Source organism: Mus musculus, chromosome 16 (assembly GCF_000001635.26).
Source record: "Mus musculus strain C57BL/6J chromosome 16, GRCm38.p6 C57BL/6J".
NCBI lineage: Eukaryota > Metazoa > Chordata > Mammalia > Rodentia > Muridae > Mus > Mus musculus.
Genome location: NC_000082.6, coordinates 46,431,330 through 46,451,715, shown reverse-complemented (window position 1 = coordinate 46,451,715; position 20,386 = coordinate 46,431,330). Strand labels below are relative to the sequence as shown.

At 36.2% G+C, this 20,386-nt stretch overlaps 1 protein-coding gene across 14 annotated transcripts in view; it reads left to right on the top strand.

Moving 5' to 3' along the window:
* Nectin3 (nectin cell adhesion molecule 3) overlaps window positions 1-20,386 on the top strand; it is a 110,871-nt gene that overhangs the window by 46,820 nt on the left and 43,665 nt on the right. For 5 of the 14 annotated variants that reach the window (XR_001781847.2, XR_001781846.2, XR_001781848.2 and 2 more), the window contains exons 6-8: window positions 2,748-3,587; window positions 13,648-13,786; window positions 15,278-15,362. Coding sequence is in view for 6 of the 14 variants with exons in the window: in XM_030249225.1 (XP_030105085.1) it covers window positions 2,748-3,328 (581 nt within the window). In the remaining 8 variants the exon portion in view is untranslated. Of the gene's footprint in view, window positions 1-2,747; window positions 8,073-13,647; window positions 13,787-14,394; window positions 14,458-15,277; window positions 15,738-20,386 lie in introns of those variants that run through there. The other 9 variants (XM_030249225.1, XM_030249224.1, XR_003951809.1 and 6 more) reach the window with 8 other exon arrangements.

Here is a 20,386-nt window from a genome sequence, read left to right as displayed (position 1 = left end):
GGCAGAAGGCCATGGGCTCATGATTACAGGATTCAGTGTAGGTTGCTGCACTGTACTTGAGCAGTGTCGTTCTCGTGGCTTTTAGCCCAAGACTAGCTGACTGCTGGACATAGTGTTTTTCTGATTTACTGTTTGTTTGTCCTTTCCCGTAACTAATTTATTGCTTCTCTGAAAGTAGAATATCAAATTACAACATTTCACATCAGTACACCAAACCTTACTTACTCCTCTGCACAGTAGAATTTCATACTACTAAATTCAAGAGTCTATAAATGGTAATTTCTAACTTTAAGCTATGAAAATTTTAAAATTTTATGTAAAATAATTAAGGTCAATATACTTAATTTTAACATATTTATTAATAGATTGAATTTGTGCCTTATAGCTACAAGGATACTCCTGAATGTAGTATTTGTTCTTCTATTTGGCAAAACTAATTAAGTAGTTGGCAAAACAGACTAAAAAGACCTTCCCCTTAGTAGAGATCTCAGAATCAACTGCAATTTTTATATCTGTCATCTTTTCATGTCATACATTTAGCAAAGAATATATAGATGCTTCATAAAACAGTGATGATGTGATTTTTAAATCACTGTGGATAAGTAGCTGTTGATGATTGTTAAAACCGTTGACTCCGTGCATAAACCAAAATTCATTCTAGGTTCAAATAAGATTCCCATTTGTCTGTTGCTGAAGCTGTAAAACGAAGTGTTCACCCCTGGAATACTGAGTACATTGTGGTTATGCTGTCTTTAACAGTAGTTAAGGGGAATAGTGAACTGGAAAATTACCAGGCCACGAATAAGGCTAAACTAAAGTCTTAAATATCTTTGTTAAAATTTTCTGAAATCTTTCTTTTGTTAAATATGAAAAAGTACAAACAAAATAAAGTTCAAATTTTGAATCAATACATTGCAACACTGTTGAGTTTTGTATTTTCTAGGAGGTAGGAGCTCAGGTGTATGCATTGCTCTGAGAAACTAGGGCGTTAGGGTCATCCTAAGCTTCGAACAGCTCCATGTATACAGTTATAGAGAGATGGATAAGTTTTAAATAATTCATGTAGGCAAGTTGTATTTTTATTTCAATGTTCTAATGCATTTTTCTTTGTAATCATTACATATCATTTAGTAAATTGGCTGCCCTGTTACTCCCCTAAAAAATACATATATTGTGTCATAAAAGAGCTTAGGTTTTTGTCTTACTTCTTTAGCACCTTAATCCTTGAAGCTGGACTGTATGAAGCTTTACTTCTTTAATGCTAGAAAGAATCCTTCTGTTTCACATTTGCATACTTTCTTCAAAATGAACTTTCCCAGCTAGAGAAGATTGTCTCATGAAGTCTTCCTAGATTCACATACATGTGGCACTTGGTAGAGCCCATCAGTATTACCCGTGACAATAGCTTAAAGCCACAGGGAAAGAAAGAGGTTAGAGTATTTGGTGGCTTGTTTTTTTTTTTTTTTTTTAAATTCTGTTCTTGCTAAATTTTTACCACATTCTATACATATGGCATTCCGTGATGAGTCCTGTTTCAGTAAGTATATTTCTTTAGCTTGTGATGTTAGAATAACTTACCCCATGTAGATTTAGTACTTTTCTAACAATCATTTTTAAAAGTTCTATCAAAACCACTCACATAAAAAATTAATTTTAGGAGATTACCATTTGGGTTATTTATTTTTATCTATGAAAAACTCAACATTTTAAACTCATCTTTAAACTCTAGAACTGTATATAACATGACCTACAAATAGCATTTAATGGACAATTAACCAATCTTTAATTTTTGCTGTTTATGTTTAGTTGCTTTTTAATATTAATGGCTACTCTGTAATATAATTTCAATAAATGATCCATTTGCATCTAATACTTAAATATTATTAGAATGTTCTCTCTAAAATATTAGCTATTCTTGTTTACAGTCTGTCTTAAAACAGTGGCATGGAATTATACAAATACAGTTGAAATTCCTTAATGTTACAAATGTTCAGTATATTATCTTTGATTATTAGAGGCGAATGTTGTGTTTTTACTTTGTGTATATTCTCATTTAATAATACTGCACTTGATTGACATAGTTTTACATACCTGCTTTTTTATCTTTAAAATTACCAAATAATGGTCTCTACTATTATATATTTTTTATAAAAAAGTTATAGTACTTTTTATTTAAGAAAAAATATTTTTGAGAGAATTATTAAGCCCACAATTTATATAGTATGTCCACTTAACAAGACTATGGTTTTTCATTCTTTTAAAAGATAAGTTCTACTCTTACATATTAAGTAAACATGCATATTAAGAATAAGACAATATTTTTATTGTCAATTTTTATTTTTCTTTCCTTTTGGTACTGGCTAAGAAACTACACATTTGAGATTTTTTGACTTAATTGAAAATTTGTGTGATAATTCCTAAGGCAGCCATGCATAAACCACTTAGGAAATACTCGACATTGAAACACTAACCCATACCTTAGAGCACAGCAGTCATCGAGTGTGGATCGAATGACTTCCGACCGACACACACCACTGCCTTCAGACTTCACTGGTAACAGACTAAAGTGTCAGGATTTTTTTAAAGTATTTGTTAAGTAATACTCCTTTTTAATCTCAAATTAAGAATGAAAAACTATTGTTAATTGAACATGTATTAACTGTGCTGCCTGCTCATGCGCTGCTGAATCAGCCTCATTGACATTGTCTGCCTTTCTGTGTGTTGTCTATCTTTACTGTCTCCATCAGATCCTCCTACCACCACCACCCTTCAGCCGACAGTTCAGTGGCATTCCTCACCTGCTGACGTCCAGGATATAGCAACAGAGCATAAAAAATTGCCCTTTCCTTTGTCAACTTTGGCAACACTTAAGGATGACACAATTGGCACCATCATTGCTAGTGTAGTGGGTGGGGCTCTCTTCTTAGTGCTTGTGAGCATTTTAGCTGGGGTATTCTGCTATAGGAGACGACGGACGTTTCGTGGAGACTACTTTGCCAAAAACTACATTCCACCATCAGACATGCAGAAAGAATCACAGATTGATGTTCTTCACCAGGATGAGCTGGATTCTTACCCAGACAGTGTAAAAAAGGAAAACAAAAATCCAGTAAACAACCTGATCCGCAAAGACTACTTAGAGGAGCCTGAGAAAACTCAGTGGAATAATGTAGAGAACCTCACTAGGTTTGAAAGACCGATGGATTACTATGAAGATCTAAAAATGGGAATGAAGTTTGTCAGTGATGAACGCTACAATGAAAGTGAAGATGGTTTGGTTTCTCATGTAGATGGCTCCGTAATTTCCAGGAGGGAGTGGTATGTCTAACAGCCACTGACGCGACTTCACTATGTACAAGGTTTCATTCACACTAGTTGACCATTTTCAGATTGTTCATACTTTTTCTTGAGGAAGAATAAGCTTTTTCAAGTTGATTTCGAGCTTACTTTTTATATTCTGATCTGACAAATGAAAATGTAAAACCTGGGTTCAATGTATCTGAGCTGCTTTACAGTTTTCACTGCTATACTACTGTCTCAAGATTTAAATTCTAATGCAGAGTACTTTATTGGTCTGAGGCACACAGGTAAGAAAGATGTCAACGTTAAATGTATGACGTTTTTGGTACAAAAATTAAAAACAGAAAAAAAAGAAACTACCTTGGCATTGTGTATTAAATATTTACCTAAGACTATAATCTCAAGTATAATGATTGTGTAACATATACCTCTCAAAACTTATCACCACTAAGAATACTCCATCAAAATTGACAGTAAAACCCATCCAAGAAATGCTTATATATTTTTAGTATACTAAAATCATCCATCCTGATGGAGTATCTTCTCATCGTCAACCATTCTTTTCTAAGTTTCTATAGAGATAGGATCTTTACCTCTGCATTTAAATGAGCCTTGCCATAATTACTGTAGAGTGGCTTTTCAAAGATATTTTGTTGCACTAAAACTGTGGCCATAAACTAAGTGAACACGATGTGTGGAAGAGCATAACTAGCTGTTCAATATTTTTGTCTAAAACACATGCAAGAGTAATAAAATATATGCCTCCTGACACAATAATTACTAATTTTTTCATCTCTGGAAGAAAATTGTTCAGTTGTTTTGTGAATGTGGCTTTGGTACACAAAGCATTAACCTTATCTTAATGCTTTATTTGCTAAGCAGATGAATAGTGATGCAAGCGCGGTACAGGACAGAGAGGGGATTTGAGTCTGCTTGTGTGCCAGAGTTAGACATGAGCTGCTCCAGCCAGGAACCTATACGAAGAGTTTTCTAATCTTCTTGTTTTAGTTATTTAATGTTGGTATTGTTCAAACGGGTACATGTACAAAACAATATTAAAATAAGCTTTGAAGCTTGAGGTTTCTTTAGAGAAATCTGAATTACAGAACCAGTCATTGATAACACTTGCTGATGAATGTTGGCAATCCCTTCCTGTTTTCTTCATTTCTCCTAAATGTATGTATATGTTTCAAGCTTTTTTTGTTTGTTTATTTGTTTGGTTTTTTCAAATTAAAACTGGAAACATATCATGAGATTTTTGGGGGTTTATTTTGTTCATTTGTTTCACATAGCTCATTAACTATATTCTTTCCAGTATCATTTAACTTCTGAGATGTTATATAAATCTTCAAATGTTAATATTCTTTGGATGGTATATTAATTCTGCAGTAGAGTTCTTAAAATTGTGATAATGGAAACTGCTTTAAGGTCCGAAGAATGTTTTTCTATCAATTGTTTGGGGCAAAGGATCGAGTAGAACCAGTGTCTTGCCAGGACATTGAAGATGTTATTAAATGAATCATAATAGATAATTATTTTTAATAAAAACATATTAGGTACACTTAACTCCACCAACCACCTTTTCCCAATCCTCTTTCATTCATATATATGTGTGAATTATATATATACATATATATATATATATAATAGATTTTTATTATATGTTTCATATAGAAGACAGAATTGTGGCATATTCATAAACTATTGCAAATAGTGAAAGCTTTAATCTGAATGATTAGACACTATTTTTCTTTAGCAGTGTTAATTATAGTTAGCTCTATCCCAACATGTATTATAAGGCAATAATAGAAGATTAAGAAGTACAGTTAGTTCGCCAGTAAATCATTTTTAATATGTTTTAACATATTTAATCACTTAATATACAGACACTTTGGTTCAGGTCTTTGGAAGTACACTTTTTAGTAATAATACACTGTGACAAAAGTAACCTTATTTAATTATCAATAATGATATAAGCCACAAGAAAAATAGGTCTAAAATTTCTTTCCGTGAAAGATAAGAATTTATTGTTCTTTTGATCAAAGATCTTAAGAAGTAGGGTTTTGATGTGTTGTATGAGTCCAAGCAGAATGGTCACATCTAGGCTTCTATATAAATCTCAATTTGAATATTTAATCTAAAAGACATGAGCAACATTGTCTTAAGAACTATGTCACTGAAGTGCAGATGCCTGCTGACGATGGAACCCCGTCATGCTTTGTTTACTAAGTGGCTAGCTTTAGGTGTTTTGTTTGATTTGTGGGCAAAAGGCAATCTCAAAACCTATAGAGTATTTAATGTAGTCTGTATCCGTAATCTGGATCACTTGGCGTGCTAGAGGCTTAGCAGGTTCTAGGAATCTTACACTGGTGCTTAAGGCTTTTGGAAGCATTGCACTCTTGTTCATTAAAGCTCTATGTATGTACATTGTACATAGGGGGTTGTCTGTGAACACCTGTATTCACATGAATATTGGTCATGTGCACGGCTGATTGTCAGGTATATAAAAATCACAGCTCCTTAGAGAATTTGGAAGATAATTTTTACTCTATAGAGGCCATGTTTACTTTTGTTACTTTGATATGTTTTAAACTTTTTACATTTTTATATTTACTTCATGGTTTCTTTCCTACTGGTTAAAATATTTCAATAATACAAATTGATTTTTTCCTATAAAAGTTTATTAAAATACACTAAATGTCTTTATGCTACGAGTAAACTATGAAATAGTACTTGATTATACTTAAACATTTAGTATTTAACCATGTGCCTGATAAGAGCTCTGTGTGTGTCCCTCCCCTGCCACACACACACACACACACACACACACAACACACACACGGCTGTCGATATATAAAGAAAACATTAAGTGTTTTAGTAGTAACTGCTGTTTCTGATAGTCACCGGTGTGTGAAAGTTTAGGAAGAAACTATAGCTACTCGTTTTACATTAATGGATCATAGGACTTAGAATAAGTGTAGAACTTGACAACAATGTAGCCAAGTCATATGCAAAAATATTTGATGTGATTTTGATAAAGACTGTTAGGGCATATAAATATAGTAGGTCATATATGGAAGTAATAACATAAAATATGAGAGAGGAAAAAATGGCACACATACTGAGTTTTTAACCTAGAATCTAGAGTATTAACAGATTTTCTCCTTACTTGTTCATTGGAAGTGACCTCTCAGAAAGGGGGTGTATTTCTCAGATGATTTTTAACACTGGATTCAGTTTTCTTCAGTTTTAATATAACCGTAATACTTTTTCTTCCTTGTTTTTTTTTTTTTTTCCTGCCAAGTTAACTTACTAGGTGATGGCTCTCATTGCCATTCAGTAAATCATGAAATAGACTTTCAAAGAAAGACTTTCAGTGGTATACTTCTAAAATAAAACTAAATTCTGTCTTATTTTCTTCATTCTCACATGAGCTTCTGTGCCTGTGTTTTATTTCATTTGTGCACAACCCACTTTCATTTCAACTAACATTTAGAATGCCATTCGGAATCGCAGGACTTAACAAACTACTAATATCAGGTTAAAGATGGAATTACGTAAACTTTTAACAGTGCCTATAAGTATACATGTTAGCCACATTGACATGTTAACCATTGTGCAGTTTGGTTTAACACGTATCCATTATTTGTATTCATTATCAATGATATTCAGAAATATTTGAAAAATTGCATCTGCATCAAACACCCAACTTGTTCATCTCACCTCTTCTTAAGCACGACATACAACAGTTACACAGAATTTACAACGCACTAGGCATGTTACGTGATCTGAAGATGAAAGTCTGTAGGAGGATATGTACAGGTTATGTTCATCTAGAAGGTTGCTAGGGATTTGGACATCACTGTAATTTGACATTTTGGAATCCTGGAACCATTGTGTATAGAGACCAGTTGGTTTTTATTTTGAAGTCAGCTCATTTTAAAAGACGCTTATCCTTGCCATGTAGCGGTGTTTACTTACTGCTTGTGAACTGTTTTGGATAGAAATCACACTATAATCCACTTCCTCTTTACTGCTGGTTATTTTTAATAATGGTATACATTCTTCTAAGCTGTTTTTAAAGAACAAGCAGCCATTTCTTCAAGTAGCATGCACTTTGTTTTGTTTGCTTCATGGTATACACATAAGAATTCATTCATGAGAGCACCTTCATAATAGTGGCACCATAGCCCAACTTTAAAGTTTTGGACACGTTTCTTTCTGCTTACATATGTCTGTCGTCTTTTATGGTACATCCAGATTTTTAAAATATGAGGATGAGTAGTGAGATTCAGCCTAGTTTTACAAAAGGTTGCACTGTACGTCTGTTATTGGAGCTAGGCAGTAGGTATTACTGGCTTACTGTTCAGAAGAGTAACGTTTACTTCATTGTGGAAAGGAAGTAGCGTTCCGCTGTTGTAGCTGTACACCATGATGGCAGCAGAGACAGGGAGAAAATTAGAATGGTAACAGTGCTGCAGAAGTCATTCTTAATTCCTGACAACAATCCAAAGCCTTATTTCCTTACATGCATGATACTTCTGTATAGATACATCGATACAGAAATTATTCCATTTCAGTTACCAGAAATGTCTCAGGGAAAACCTATTTGTAGATTTGTTTGTTTGTTTGTTTGCTTCAAAGCCACCTCTTAGTTATTACCAGGTCACTGTCACTGATGTTGCATTGTAAGCCTGTTATTCTTTCTGTCATTACCTCACTGGCAGTAAATCCTTATCCATTCTAAAAGATAAAGTTTGTTCGAAAAACCAGCTGTAGTATTTTTTTTAAGTTTCTATGGTAACTATACCAAAAATGAGTATTTCTCTAATTTCAAGCAGTAAGTATTCACATTTCTGTTACTTTTAGGAGTTTTGATTAGGATCCAAGTATGGTCTGTATACTGTAATTTTAGAAATACCTTTTCATGTGTTGTGGCCACCATACCAGAAGTTTCTTCCATCTGTCTTTTCATTCTAAAAGTGGCTTTATTTTCTCATAGTTTCCCTGTGTTGATGGTTGCATTGCACCCTGAATGCATCCTCTGCATTGTTATAAGTTGTTCGTAAGGTCTAGAGCCTTGCTTGCATTCAACAGTCATTGTGTGTGCAGGGTTGCTTCGTAGGAGATGATGCATTCTTCCACTAAGAGGCTTATAATTCTTGCTTTCTGCTCTGACACTGGCAACCGTTTGGTCCTCAATGCAGAGACACAGGAACAGAGGGCCTACTCATGCTTAGATATAGTAACTGCTTTCCCTTTGCAGCGTGCCTGATACACGAATAAGTGTGTCCATGCTTCCCCTTTCCACACTGGGAACCAGTCCATATGAATGTGTCTCAAGTAGTAGATTTATGATACTTTGACTGAATTAACAAATGGTCTTTTCTGTCATCTTGTATGTATCCCAGATTTATATTTTATTATTATTTGTCTACCTTGTAGTTCAGTGAAAACTCTTGATTGTAACATGAGCTAAAATTAGTATGTATTCCAAGTATATTTGTGCTTCTAGAGCAACTCAGTTGTATGTATTTTAAAGTAGTCTGAACTGGACATTTTAAGTGATAAATAATACTTTTAAATGTCAGTGTAATTGTCACTATTTGGGATACATAATGTGCTTCATTTTAAAAGTTAACCTTTTCTCACAAAATGATATTTAAAAATGATTAAATGTGCTTCATTTTTAAAATCTTGGTTTTTAGACTTTTTGATTCAACAACTTACTAAAAACCCACCCTTCTATGGTTCATATCTTTTGATACTTGGCTTAATGCGGTGTTTTCAAAGGCAACTCATGGAAGTTGCCTTCACATGGAAGGTATGCATCATTGAAAACTTGAATGGTGTGCTCACAATAGGTAGTTTGCAAGCTTGTCTTTAGGTAATAGATGTATATTTTTCAGTGTCTTGTCAATTGCACCAAATTTACCTACTTTGTGCTACTATACCAGACTTCATAGATTTATTATGCGTGTAATTAATACTAAGAAAATATAAGCACATTTATTTAGTCTCGAGGTACCTGAATTGGTTTTGGTTGATTCATCATAGCTCACTAGGTTGTCATGGTTTTACTTTAATACTTCAACTAATTGGTGAAAGTTATGTTTTGAGTAAGATATTGACCGTGCTTTTATCTGCATTATGTGATACCTTCATTATGCTGATTCTTTCACAGGACCACATGCTAGGTGTAATGTGTGTATGTCACAGATGCATTCTGGTAATCTCATTTGGTTAGCTGCTCCGTTGGTACACGGGTTACCCATGTAAATCCTCCCTTACAGTTTTTACTGTTAAAAGTGAACACTGGGTCAGTCAGCCTACCTCCCGCCTTCCTGTTATACATGCTGATTGCACTAATAAGGATCACACAAGTGAAGGGCTTGAAGAAGTACTGCAGTTCACATTTGTTTGGGAAGTATTCCACTCCTTCCTCCCCGTGTGAGGCCCCAAGTGAGCATCTGACGCTTGTATCATATCAGACTGAGAGTGCCAGCTCAAGTATTATGTGCAAGTTATAATTTGTTTCTGGTTTTTAACCAATGCTGCTTTCTTTGCTTGGAAAGGGTGGGTCATAATTGGCTAATAATGAAGAGTGTAGATCCCCATTCTAGGCAAGCACTACCATTGATAGGTATCTCTAGGCCTATTAAATGTGTTTTAAATTGAAGTGCTTTTTTTTTTTTAAATGTTCTTGGACTCTGCATATTCTGTGAATTCTATAACCTCATCTTGGGACTGCTTCTCCTTCGTGTGGGGAGCAGTATTATGGTTTACCCTTGTATTCCTAGAGGTGGTACAGTGCTTGGCAAATAGATGTCTGGTCATTGAAGGAACAGCTGAAACTGACCTGAGCTAAATGTGGTACTTAGAAAAAACGGTGAGATGAAATGTCCTATAGGTTCAAGCTTGGGTATCATGTTGAGAGCAAAAGGGAGCTGTTGAAAAATGAAGAATGGCTGGCCGGCTGTGTAGCTCAGAGGTAGATCACGGGCTGGGCATGTACGGGGTGTGGATCCTCAGGACCGAAAAATGAAGGATTATTTATGGGAAAAATTGATAATAACAATTCTGCATGGTATGAGAGTAAGTAAAAGATTGACTAAAAATATAAAACTAATATTTGATATCTGTGCTATTCAATATATGCATATTTTTCTTGAGTTCAATATGTATTGGCTGTCTGAGAAGATGTCCACTTGGTATCTTTAATTACTGGAGGTATATTTTTGAGGTCTAGGAGATGGTCATTTTTCTTTTTTGTGTAAGGGAGTAAGTTTGCAGCAAATACAAGATCATAAAACTGCTGTGATGGCAGCGATCTGTTGTTTTGAGAGATCCCTATACCACATTTTCATGCTAACATGATTTTCTGTCACTTAAAACATTTGAGTTTTGAGCTGGGTGTGGTGGCACACACCTTTAATCCCAGCACTTGGGAGGCAGAGGCAGGCAGATTTCTGAGTTCAAGGCCAGCCTGGTCTACAGAGTGAGTTCCAGGACAGCCAGGGCTACACAGAGAAACCCTGTCTTGGAAAAAAAGAGAAAAAGAAAAAAAAAAAAAAACCATTTGAGTTTTGTAGACCATCTCCCGTGGTGATAAGATGGTTCTTCAGGTTACTCGGTTAGGTTTAAAAATGCCAAGTTTCAATTATGCAATGAACCTTTTCACAGGCGCAGTACCAACAGTTTGGAGTGGCTGTGCATTTATCTCAAATTTTTTAATCAAATTCTGAAATTTCTATCAAAAATACTTTGTTTTGAATGCAAAAGATTTTACATCTTCCTTTGTATTTCGTACAGAACTCAACAACTTTTATCCTTAAAACATTGGACTATCCTTAAGTATGGTGTATCCTTTTCTTTCCCTTAATTAGTAAAATAATCAAGAAAGAAAATATGAAACATAGCATATGTATTTATCATCAACTTTACCCATGTGAAGTGAATTAGTTTTGTGATATGTAGGTTGAAAAAAATCTTAGTTTACACTGACACTCGAGTAATCTGAGCATTTGAAAAAGCGTTTTGAAAGTACTACCCTTACTGACCTTGGAACATCATTATAAAATAAGAGTGGGCAAATTTTAAATTCTATGGCCCTATCATTTTATCCTTATCAGATGAAGCATTCTAATAAAGACATATTTAAAAGAGCTAGTTTTTAATAAATACCAAGTTTGGTAATTGGGACTTTTATTTCTGCCACTGCTTTTAGGTGGTTGACCTGGCTCAAGCTCCTTAAAATGGATTTTAGTTGGCCTGTCTCTACAGACAGTACGGTCATCCACATTATAGTTTGGTGTAGTGGTTGAAAATACAATTTACATTTTGAACAAAACATACAGAATTATCCCAAATCTCGCTCACATTTGCAAACACTAAGTACTATCAAATTGAGAGCTAGCAACTGTACTGAGGAGCAGAGGTTGATAATGCTGGCTGTATTAAAAGTGAAAAGTTCTAGTTTGAGCATAACCACCCGTGATACCCATTCTGTCTGTATTGTATTCATTGACAGTTTAAATGGATGACTTGCCCTGAAGGCTAAGAGTTTCAGTCTACAATGGGGCTAATGAAGTAACCCAGTTGTAAGTGATATTGTTAGTTTGTTAAAAGAAAGCTATAGAAGGTAAAAACCTTTCAGTCAGGAAAAGCCCCGTTGGTCAAGCCTGGTCTTGAACAGAGACATGCACCTGCCCCAGCCTCTCGAGTGCTGCGATTTATTACAACATTCCCAATATGCTAGTGCACCAACTCTGTTTCAGTTTGCCATACTTGATCTGAGGCTGTAGTTGCAAGGATTTAAGGCATGTGTCTAAAACGTTCATAAAAACAGCTTTTGATTTCCCATAGGGAGCCAAAGGGCAAAGCCTTTGCCTCCCACCCACTCCAAAGTCTTGTGGGTTGGAGACTCGTGTCTCAGACCAGCTTTTTGTTTGGTTCTCAACTGCTCATTAACTGGATGACTGTGGGCAGGCTACCTTAGAACTTTGTTTTTATAATGTGGCATTTTTGCTATCTACCTTACTGGGTAGAAGAGTAGAACATGATCAAGTTTATAGGTTGAGGGTGGAGTTTTAATAGTCTTCCCTTTTCATCTTAATAGAATAAAAATGGCAAGTATGGCTATTAACAGTCAACTGGTTATTTAACACAGTTCATACTTATCATGCACAGAACTGGGTTGGTTCCCCAGCAGCTCACAAACTAGGCATGACAGCAGATGCCTATTGTCCCCACTTACAAGGTTCCTCTCACCTTTAGGATCATGAGCTAATAGTTATCCTTGGCTACACAGCAAGTGACAGATTAACCCGAGATATATGGTAACCTGTCTCAGAAAACAAACATAGAAAAGAACAGAAAATGGGTATGAAGACACTTAAGAATCACTCCACAGAATTGGATGGCTGGATTTCATATGGCTAGAGTCAGCAAAGTAAAAGATAATGATATTAATTAATTCATTTGAATCACAGTGATTCCACTAATTCTGAGCTTATGAATGTTAGCACCTTTTAAAAATTTGTTTGAGATGCTGATATGTTAAGTCCTTAACAGAGTGTATGTTTCATATGAGAAATATATTCACAAGTTTTATACGTGTGTGTGTGTGTGTGTGTATTTAAATGTAGCCTTTAGTCATATAGGAAAGAACTGCCATTGTTGATGTGTGTACTATTTTGAAATATTGTACTTTAAAACATTTTTTAAAGTTCAATACAATATCCACTATCACATTTTATCATTTATTTGTTTTTTTTGTTGTTGTTGTTGTTGTTTTTGTTGTTGTTTAGCTCTTGAATATTCTTACTTTTTTTTTTTTGAGACAGGGTTTCTCTGTGTAGTTTTGGCTCTCTTGGAACTTGCTCTGTAAGATAGGCTGGCCTTAAACTCAGAGTTCTGCCCTTCTCTGCCTCCCTAGTGCTGAGATTAAAGGCACGCAGCACCACTGTGTGGCTTTATTACATTATTTTAATAGTGTTTCCTTTTCATCTTAATAGAATAAAAATGGTAAGTGTGGCTATTAACAGTCAACTGGTTATTTTTATCAACCTAAAATTATTTATGAGTTTTTTTCTTTGATCATAGACAATAGATTCATTAATGCCCGGAGATATTCTATACATGAATTGAGTAAAGCATGTTGGGGTGCTTAAGGAAAACAGAAGGGTATTAACATAATACTCCTAAAATTGATGAATTAAGTTTAGAGTCCTCTAAACTAAGTATTGGATACCATAATCAAATAGCCATTGAGCATTGTAAAAATTAAAGCATGCAGCTTTAAGAACTCTTCAGAGTTGTTTGAAAAGCTTTTGTATTACTTAACAGACATCCCGCTTACGCAGACCTCATCCATAGCAGTGGCTGGAGCCGTGATTGGAGCTGTCCTGGCCCTCTTCATCATCACCGTCTTTGTGACTGTGTTGCTGACGCCTCGGAAAAAGAGACCGTCCTATCTTGACAAAGTGTAAGTAACAGTTTTGCTTGTGTTCCACTGTGACCATCCATTTCCCATCATCCTTTATGTCTACGTTTATATTACTTACATCCAGGCAGTGTTGAACAGATGGCAATAAGGGTAGTGTTGGCCCCCTGTTAGTTGGCTGTAGTTTCATCAGAACATCTTAAGCAGCATCCTAGTCAATGAGCATCTTGACAGGGCTGCTGGAGACTTGTTGTGCAGCTCCTCATCACAGGCATTAGGAGTCTTTCCAAATGCACCATGATGATCTTGTAGGTTATCCAACCTGAATAGAAGTCAGGCCATTAGTAAGTACTGGTTTCAATATTAAAAACATCTTCAACTTAATTGTTTATATGTCTGTCATATATGGATCAAGCTATCCATATGTTAACTATGGGTAAACTATCGAGTAATTTTTAAGGACTCCCATTTTAAAGCTTTTCCCTTAAGGGAAATGCTCTGTTTCTGTAAATTATAAGCATATTTTCATTTGAAGAATAAACAGTTTTTGGCCTCATCATTGAGATTGAGATTGAATTGTACCCTGTTGTAGAATGGAGTGACTAATGTGTCATTTCACTTTAATCTTGCACTGTCTCTTGGTTGCTTAGCTGGATGATACCAACAGAGTAGTGGGGTTTCCTGTGCAGTCTGTTGTTCCATGAGGGCTTGAGGTTGGTATTGAAATGATACATTCCTTTTGCATGCTTTGGGGTGCTGCTGATGCATGCATGTAATCCCATGCACTCAAAAGGCAGAGACAGATGAATCTGCTGAGGTGGAGGCCAGCCTGGTCTACAGAGTGAGCTCCAGGACTAGCAGAGCTATACAGAGAAACCCTGTCTCAGAAGCCAAACACTTCTCTCACCTTTCAAAGGCACTGGCCTTTGGAGATTGTAGACTCTGTTATAATGTAGTTGGTGCTGTTTCCATGAGCATCCTACTACTGCTCCCTTGCTTTCTTAGCTAAGTGGTGCTATACATTTTTACAATGTTCCTTAGTGGAAAGTTACTTTTTATGAGTAAAAGATGGTAAAATGCCACTTTAATTTGGTGAAATACAATACTGGAATTCTTTTATAATTGATGGTTTTATGATCTGTAGGCATCTGCATACATGTGGCAGACATACAAGATACATAAGTTAAAAACCTTTAAACAACTATCTTTAAAATATTTGTGTGCATAATCAAAGATAAAAATATAGCAAACGTAAGAAGATGGATCATGCACAAGCTTACTTGTTTAATAGTAATTTTTCAATGCTTGTATTTGAATTGCTTCTTCAATGTGGATAAGTTAGTTTGGTGTTAAATACTAGAAATAGTGCTGACTTTAATTTCCTGACATATTAACAACCTAACTTAAATAAGCATACAGAGTGTAATAATTGTGAATTATTATAGTCTAAAGAAAATATCCTTCAGATTTGTGAAAACTGTTTTTTTTTCCTCCCCGATGTTCCCCCATCTTTGTTTACTATTTTGAATACAGAATCGACCTTCCACCTACACATAAGCCACCCCCTGTATATGAAGAACGAATTCCTTCTCTCCCTCAGAAAGACCTTCTTGGCCAGGTACGTGCTCTCGAAGACACTTAAAGTCACCAGAGCTAGCTTCTAAACACCTTGCCCAGCTGTTGTGGCACACATCTGCAAACCTAGCACCTGAGAGAGAGGCTGGAGCAGGACCAGGAGTTTAAAGTCAGCCTTGGCGACACTGAGTTTGAGACCTGCCTGGGCTACTGGAGACCCCATTGCAAAATTTGAAGTGAATAAATTTTTTAAAAATCCTATGCCATTTGTGTTAATTTTTCAAAGCCTTGTCATGATCCTTTGTAACAACATGATTCTTAACATGTTCAAGTATTCCTCTGAAATGAGTGAGTGATCAGACTTTGTGTACAAATTAGAAAAGTGATGGCTACTGTGAATTAGAGAATCAGTGCTCCAGTGGCCTTCCACTAGGAGCTGTGGTTAGAGATTGATTACGGAGGCGGTTGTATTAACCTGGAGATCTATTGTAAAAAGGGGCATCTTTTTGATGTGGCTAAGGCGTAGAGAGCTTGAGTGTCTTTGGAATGCTGTGGACCTGGCTCTCTGAGCACTGCATTTCACTTTAGCTTCTTTCCAATATGAAAGCAGTCTCCATTGCAACATTCCTTTCCTTGGTGACAGGTGGTATGTATTCCAGGTCAGACTCCTCAAAGGGAATATTGGATCTTCATGTTACGTTTGTGGTGACGTTTAGCTCTCATGTTGGAATCAATGTGCAGTAGCTCATGTGCAAGTGTAACACTTGTCATCTGGTGTCTACACCTGGGGAATGTCTTTGCTTCATGTTTGAGAAAGATAAGGCCAGGTACTTGAATTTTTTTAATCTCAATTATAGTTTTTTTGTTGTTGTTGTTTACTGTTTTAGCTTGTTCTGCCATTTTCTCTGTTACACACAGTATCTTGGGCTCTCACTGTAGCTCAGACTTGCCTGTGGAACAGGCCATTTCCTTAAAAGATAGATCTTTGATCTTTACCTTGTATTTAGTCTGAACACATACAGCACATAATTTGGTCAGGAAACTGGAAAGGAATGGTTTCCTGGACATGTTCTCAGCTTCTGCTCCTTTGCTGACCATATATATAGTCAGTTTGCTGCTAAGCAGGGATGGGGCAGGCAGAAGTGTAAAGCATCCAGCCATGTTCTGCTGTCTTTTCAGGACACCGTCTGTTTGTGCCTTTGGCAAATAAATAAATAAACAGATCTGGGAAACAGAGTGAAATGCCTCCAGACTCCTTATTAAGAGCTGCTAAATGCTAGAGAGCGTTCCTGCCTTAATCTGTGGGTGTTCAAACTTTGTTTTTAAGAATTTTGTTCAGGATATTAATCTTATCTTCTATAGAAGATTAATTGAATATAGTTTAAATCTTGTGAGGAAAATCAGCTTGCATATAATTTATCCTCTGTATTTTCTTTTTTTTAAATATTTTTATTAGGTATTTTCCTCATTTACATTTCCAATGCTATCCCAAAAGTCCCCCATACCCCCCCCCCACTGCCCTACACACCCACTCCCACTTTTTGGCCCTGGCGTTCCCCTGTACTGGGGCATATAAAGTTTGCCTGTCCAATGGGCCTCTCTTTCCAGTGATGGCCGAGTAGGCCATCTTTTGATACATATGCAGCTAGAGTCAAGAGCTCCGGGGTACTGGTTCCCTTTAGCTCCTTGGGTACTTTCTCTAGCTCCTCCATTGGGGGCCCTGTGATCCATCCAATAGCTGATTTCAAGATGATTGTTTATAGAAACCTGAATTAAAAAAATGGTTCGGGTCATATGCGTTGGGTTTTACAGCTGTTAATACACTCTAAGACACTGTATGCAAACAGAAGGAAGGTGTTATTTCCTGATGGCTTGAGCTGTCAGTGAAGCAGAAAGCTTTCAGGGTGGCTGAGGTTGGGAGCTAGGATAAATTACTCAGATAATTAGAGTAATTTGATTACGCTAAGTTTAGTAACAGGAATAATCCTTCCTGGGCAGAAGTGAATGACTGCATAGTAGTCAGAACCTTCTGTGAGAAAGCTTGCCGGGAAAACACCTTGTAAACGTTGGGCAGCATTGGTCCTTACGAAGTAAGCATCGTGATTTCCTTTTTCTTGTTCACGCCAAGCAGTCAAAAGCATTAGTCAGCAATGTCTTCTAATTATAAAGCTAAATCTTGCCTAGGAGAGTCAGAACTTGTGTTGGTAATGAAATCAGACATATTCCTCATTCTTTAAAAATGCTTTTAGAAATAGTTAAAGCTTTAGAAAGATAATTTATTATAACTCACACAATATAAGATACACTAATCATATGAATATTTGAGTCTATCTTATATCAAAATGTAAAGCTTATAGCTGTTTCTTTTTTCTGAGGGATATGTAAGTTTATGATGCCCATGGTCTAATTCAAAAGATAACTTAAGAATTTTAAATTCATTAATTTCTACTTGAAATCATTTAGCTGTAGGCCAAGTATCAAAGGTTTCATGTTCCCAAAAGGCCAACCTGGCTTTAAGGAAGATCCTGTTGTCAATATTAAACACTATCCTTTCCTCAAAGGTGATAAGATTAGTTTATTCTTGAGCCACAGATCAGGAACAGAGTAGTCTCAAATGACATGCCCCAATATAGAATCAAGGTCTAGAACAAATAAAAGTCTTTTTTTTTTTTTTTTTTTTTTTTTTTTTTTGTTTGTTTTCGAGACAGGGCTTCTCTCGCTGTCCTGGAACTCACTTTGTAGACCAGGCTGGCCTCGAACTCAAATCTGTCTGCCTCTGCCTCCCAGGTGCTGGGATTAAAGGCGTGCACCACCACGCCCGGCACAAATAGAAGTCTTAAATTTAGGCACATTTTCAGATGCATTGGTGGAAACATGGTAGTCTACAGCAGACATCCCAACTGTAGGTACCAGAGGCTGTGCAGTGGTGGTCATACCTTTAGAATTGGTGGAAACGAGTGGTCTGTTGTGCTAATGCATTACAAGAACTGAGCAGACGGACACAAGAGTACCAAGTCTAGCTCAGAAGTGGCTGTGAATGGCTGGCTGTTAAGGGGACTAAATATAAATATGATAATTTGACTTCAGATCAGCAATATTTCAGCAATCAAGTTCTGATCCATCAGTCAGCATTGTGGAATTATTGTGATGAGTGTGACTCTTACTCGTAGCATGTCAGTTGGTGGGTTTCCTTGAAAAACTATGGAAAGAAGCTATTTCTTCCCACTTAGGCTTGTTTGCAGTGCGAGGGGTTACTTTGGTGGTACCTGCCTTAGTCCCTGAAATGGAAACAAAGCCTGGTATTGTGAGGAGACATGTCTTGAGTGGCGAGTGTCTTCCTTCAGAGATGGCGGCGGTACACATACTCAGGATATCAGAAGCGCTGCCTTATCTGAAGGCAAAGAGCACTTTAGTCTACCCGTGTGTCCTCTCCATAGATGACCACCTGACAGGAGTGACCTTCATTTAGGAAACATACAATGTTGAAACACTACACTGCATCTTATCACATTACGATGGTTTGTTTTTCTTGTATGCTTCGTACACAAATACACTCTTCATATACAAAATATAAATTACAATCTCATAGAAAGATTTTAAAAAGATCAATTGTGCAAATATTTTTTTTCATGTCACTGTCCTCAAGGATCCCACTTCCTGCCCCTAGACAACACTGCTACTGAAGGCTTAAACTTCTCGCCACACTTTTCTCCATGACATTACTTCATATGGTTTCATCTTTTATCTGCAGTATTTGTAAACATAGGGGGAGTTATAGGGTACATTTTTGTTTGAATTTTTTTCTCTATTGACTATGTCTTCCATGATAATCAGACTTTTCAGAGTAGCCAATGCATTTACCTTTATTTAAGGTCCTCTGAGTTATTAAATGAATATTTGTAAACACAATTTCAATTAGCTTGGACCAGAATCTTTGGGTTTGTTAACAATTGGTATGTCCCTGTTTGACTAGGTGTGTTTTAATGGTGATTCTGGTCTAAGCTCTGTTTGTTCCACCCTTGGTGACCTTCAAAATATTCTATTACATTGATAACATAAAATTCACCCAATGAGGTCCTTATTTTGTTGCATAATTGTACTGAAAATATGCATTTTGTTGTGCTTTGTATGTTTGTGAAATTTATGCCAAGAAGTAGAATTACTGTATTTTTTTGTGCTTTTACATTTTAGAAGGTGTCATATCATCAGCCAGAGTATCAATACACAGTCTTACAAACAGCATGCAAAACCTGCTTTCCTCTCCATCCTGGAGTATGTGGCATTTTTTTCCAGGGATTCCTGGCTGGATTGAGCCCCAGCCTCACAATCACTCACCACTTACAGAGCTGCTGATGTGCACCTTTGTTCTCCCCAAGTTTTTAGTTTTGAAATTTGACTATTTTTACTTAGGAATTCTAATGTAGATATAGTTCTTTGTCTTACCTCACTTCCTATTTTATAGCTCTATGTTGTCCTTCATGTACAAAAGTCAAGTTTTTATGCAGTCAAGGATTATTAATCTTATTAAAGTCTAATAGTTTTTTGTTTTCTTTGAAATCTGAGATTTTGTGTGAGTGATTTCAAGTAGAGACCTGTTTAACCAGTTCAAATTTTTGAGATCTTAATTGTATAATTACATTTTTTCTTATGTTCTCTTATTTAAACCATAAGCTGGTGATGATTTACACTGTAGTAAATTAGTAAATTCTTGTTTCAATTTTTTTCTTGCCAAGATCCATTTTTTTTTCTTTAAGAGTGACTTCCCAGGCTTCAGAACCGTGTAGGCATCACTTTAATTCAGACTGACAGCGTAGTAATGACAATCCCAGAAGCCACACAGGCGCTCGTGTAGTGTTTGCTTATGTTCTGGACTGAAATGTCTTCTTTGTGATCACATGTGTTGTTCTCTTTTTTGGTGTATTGCACACAGCTCAGATACTGTGATGAGCAGTGGCCCCCCCACACCGCACCCCTATCTCCAGGGCTTCTTCTAAGTGGTTGTTATTAACATGTAGACAGACCCACAGTAAAACCTCCTAGAGTTTTTTATAGTTGTTCTTGTTCATA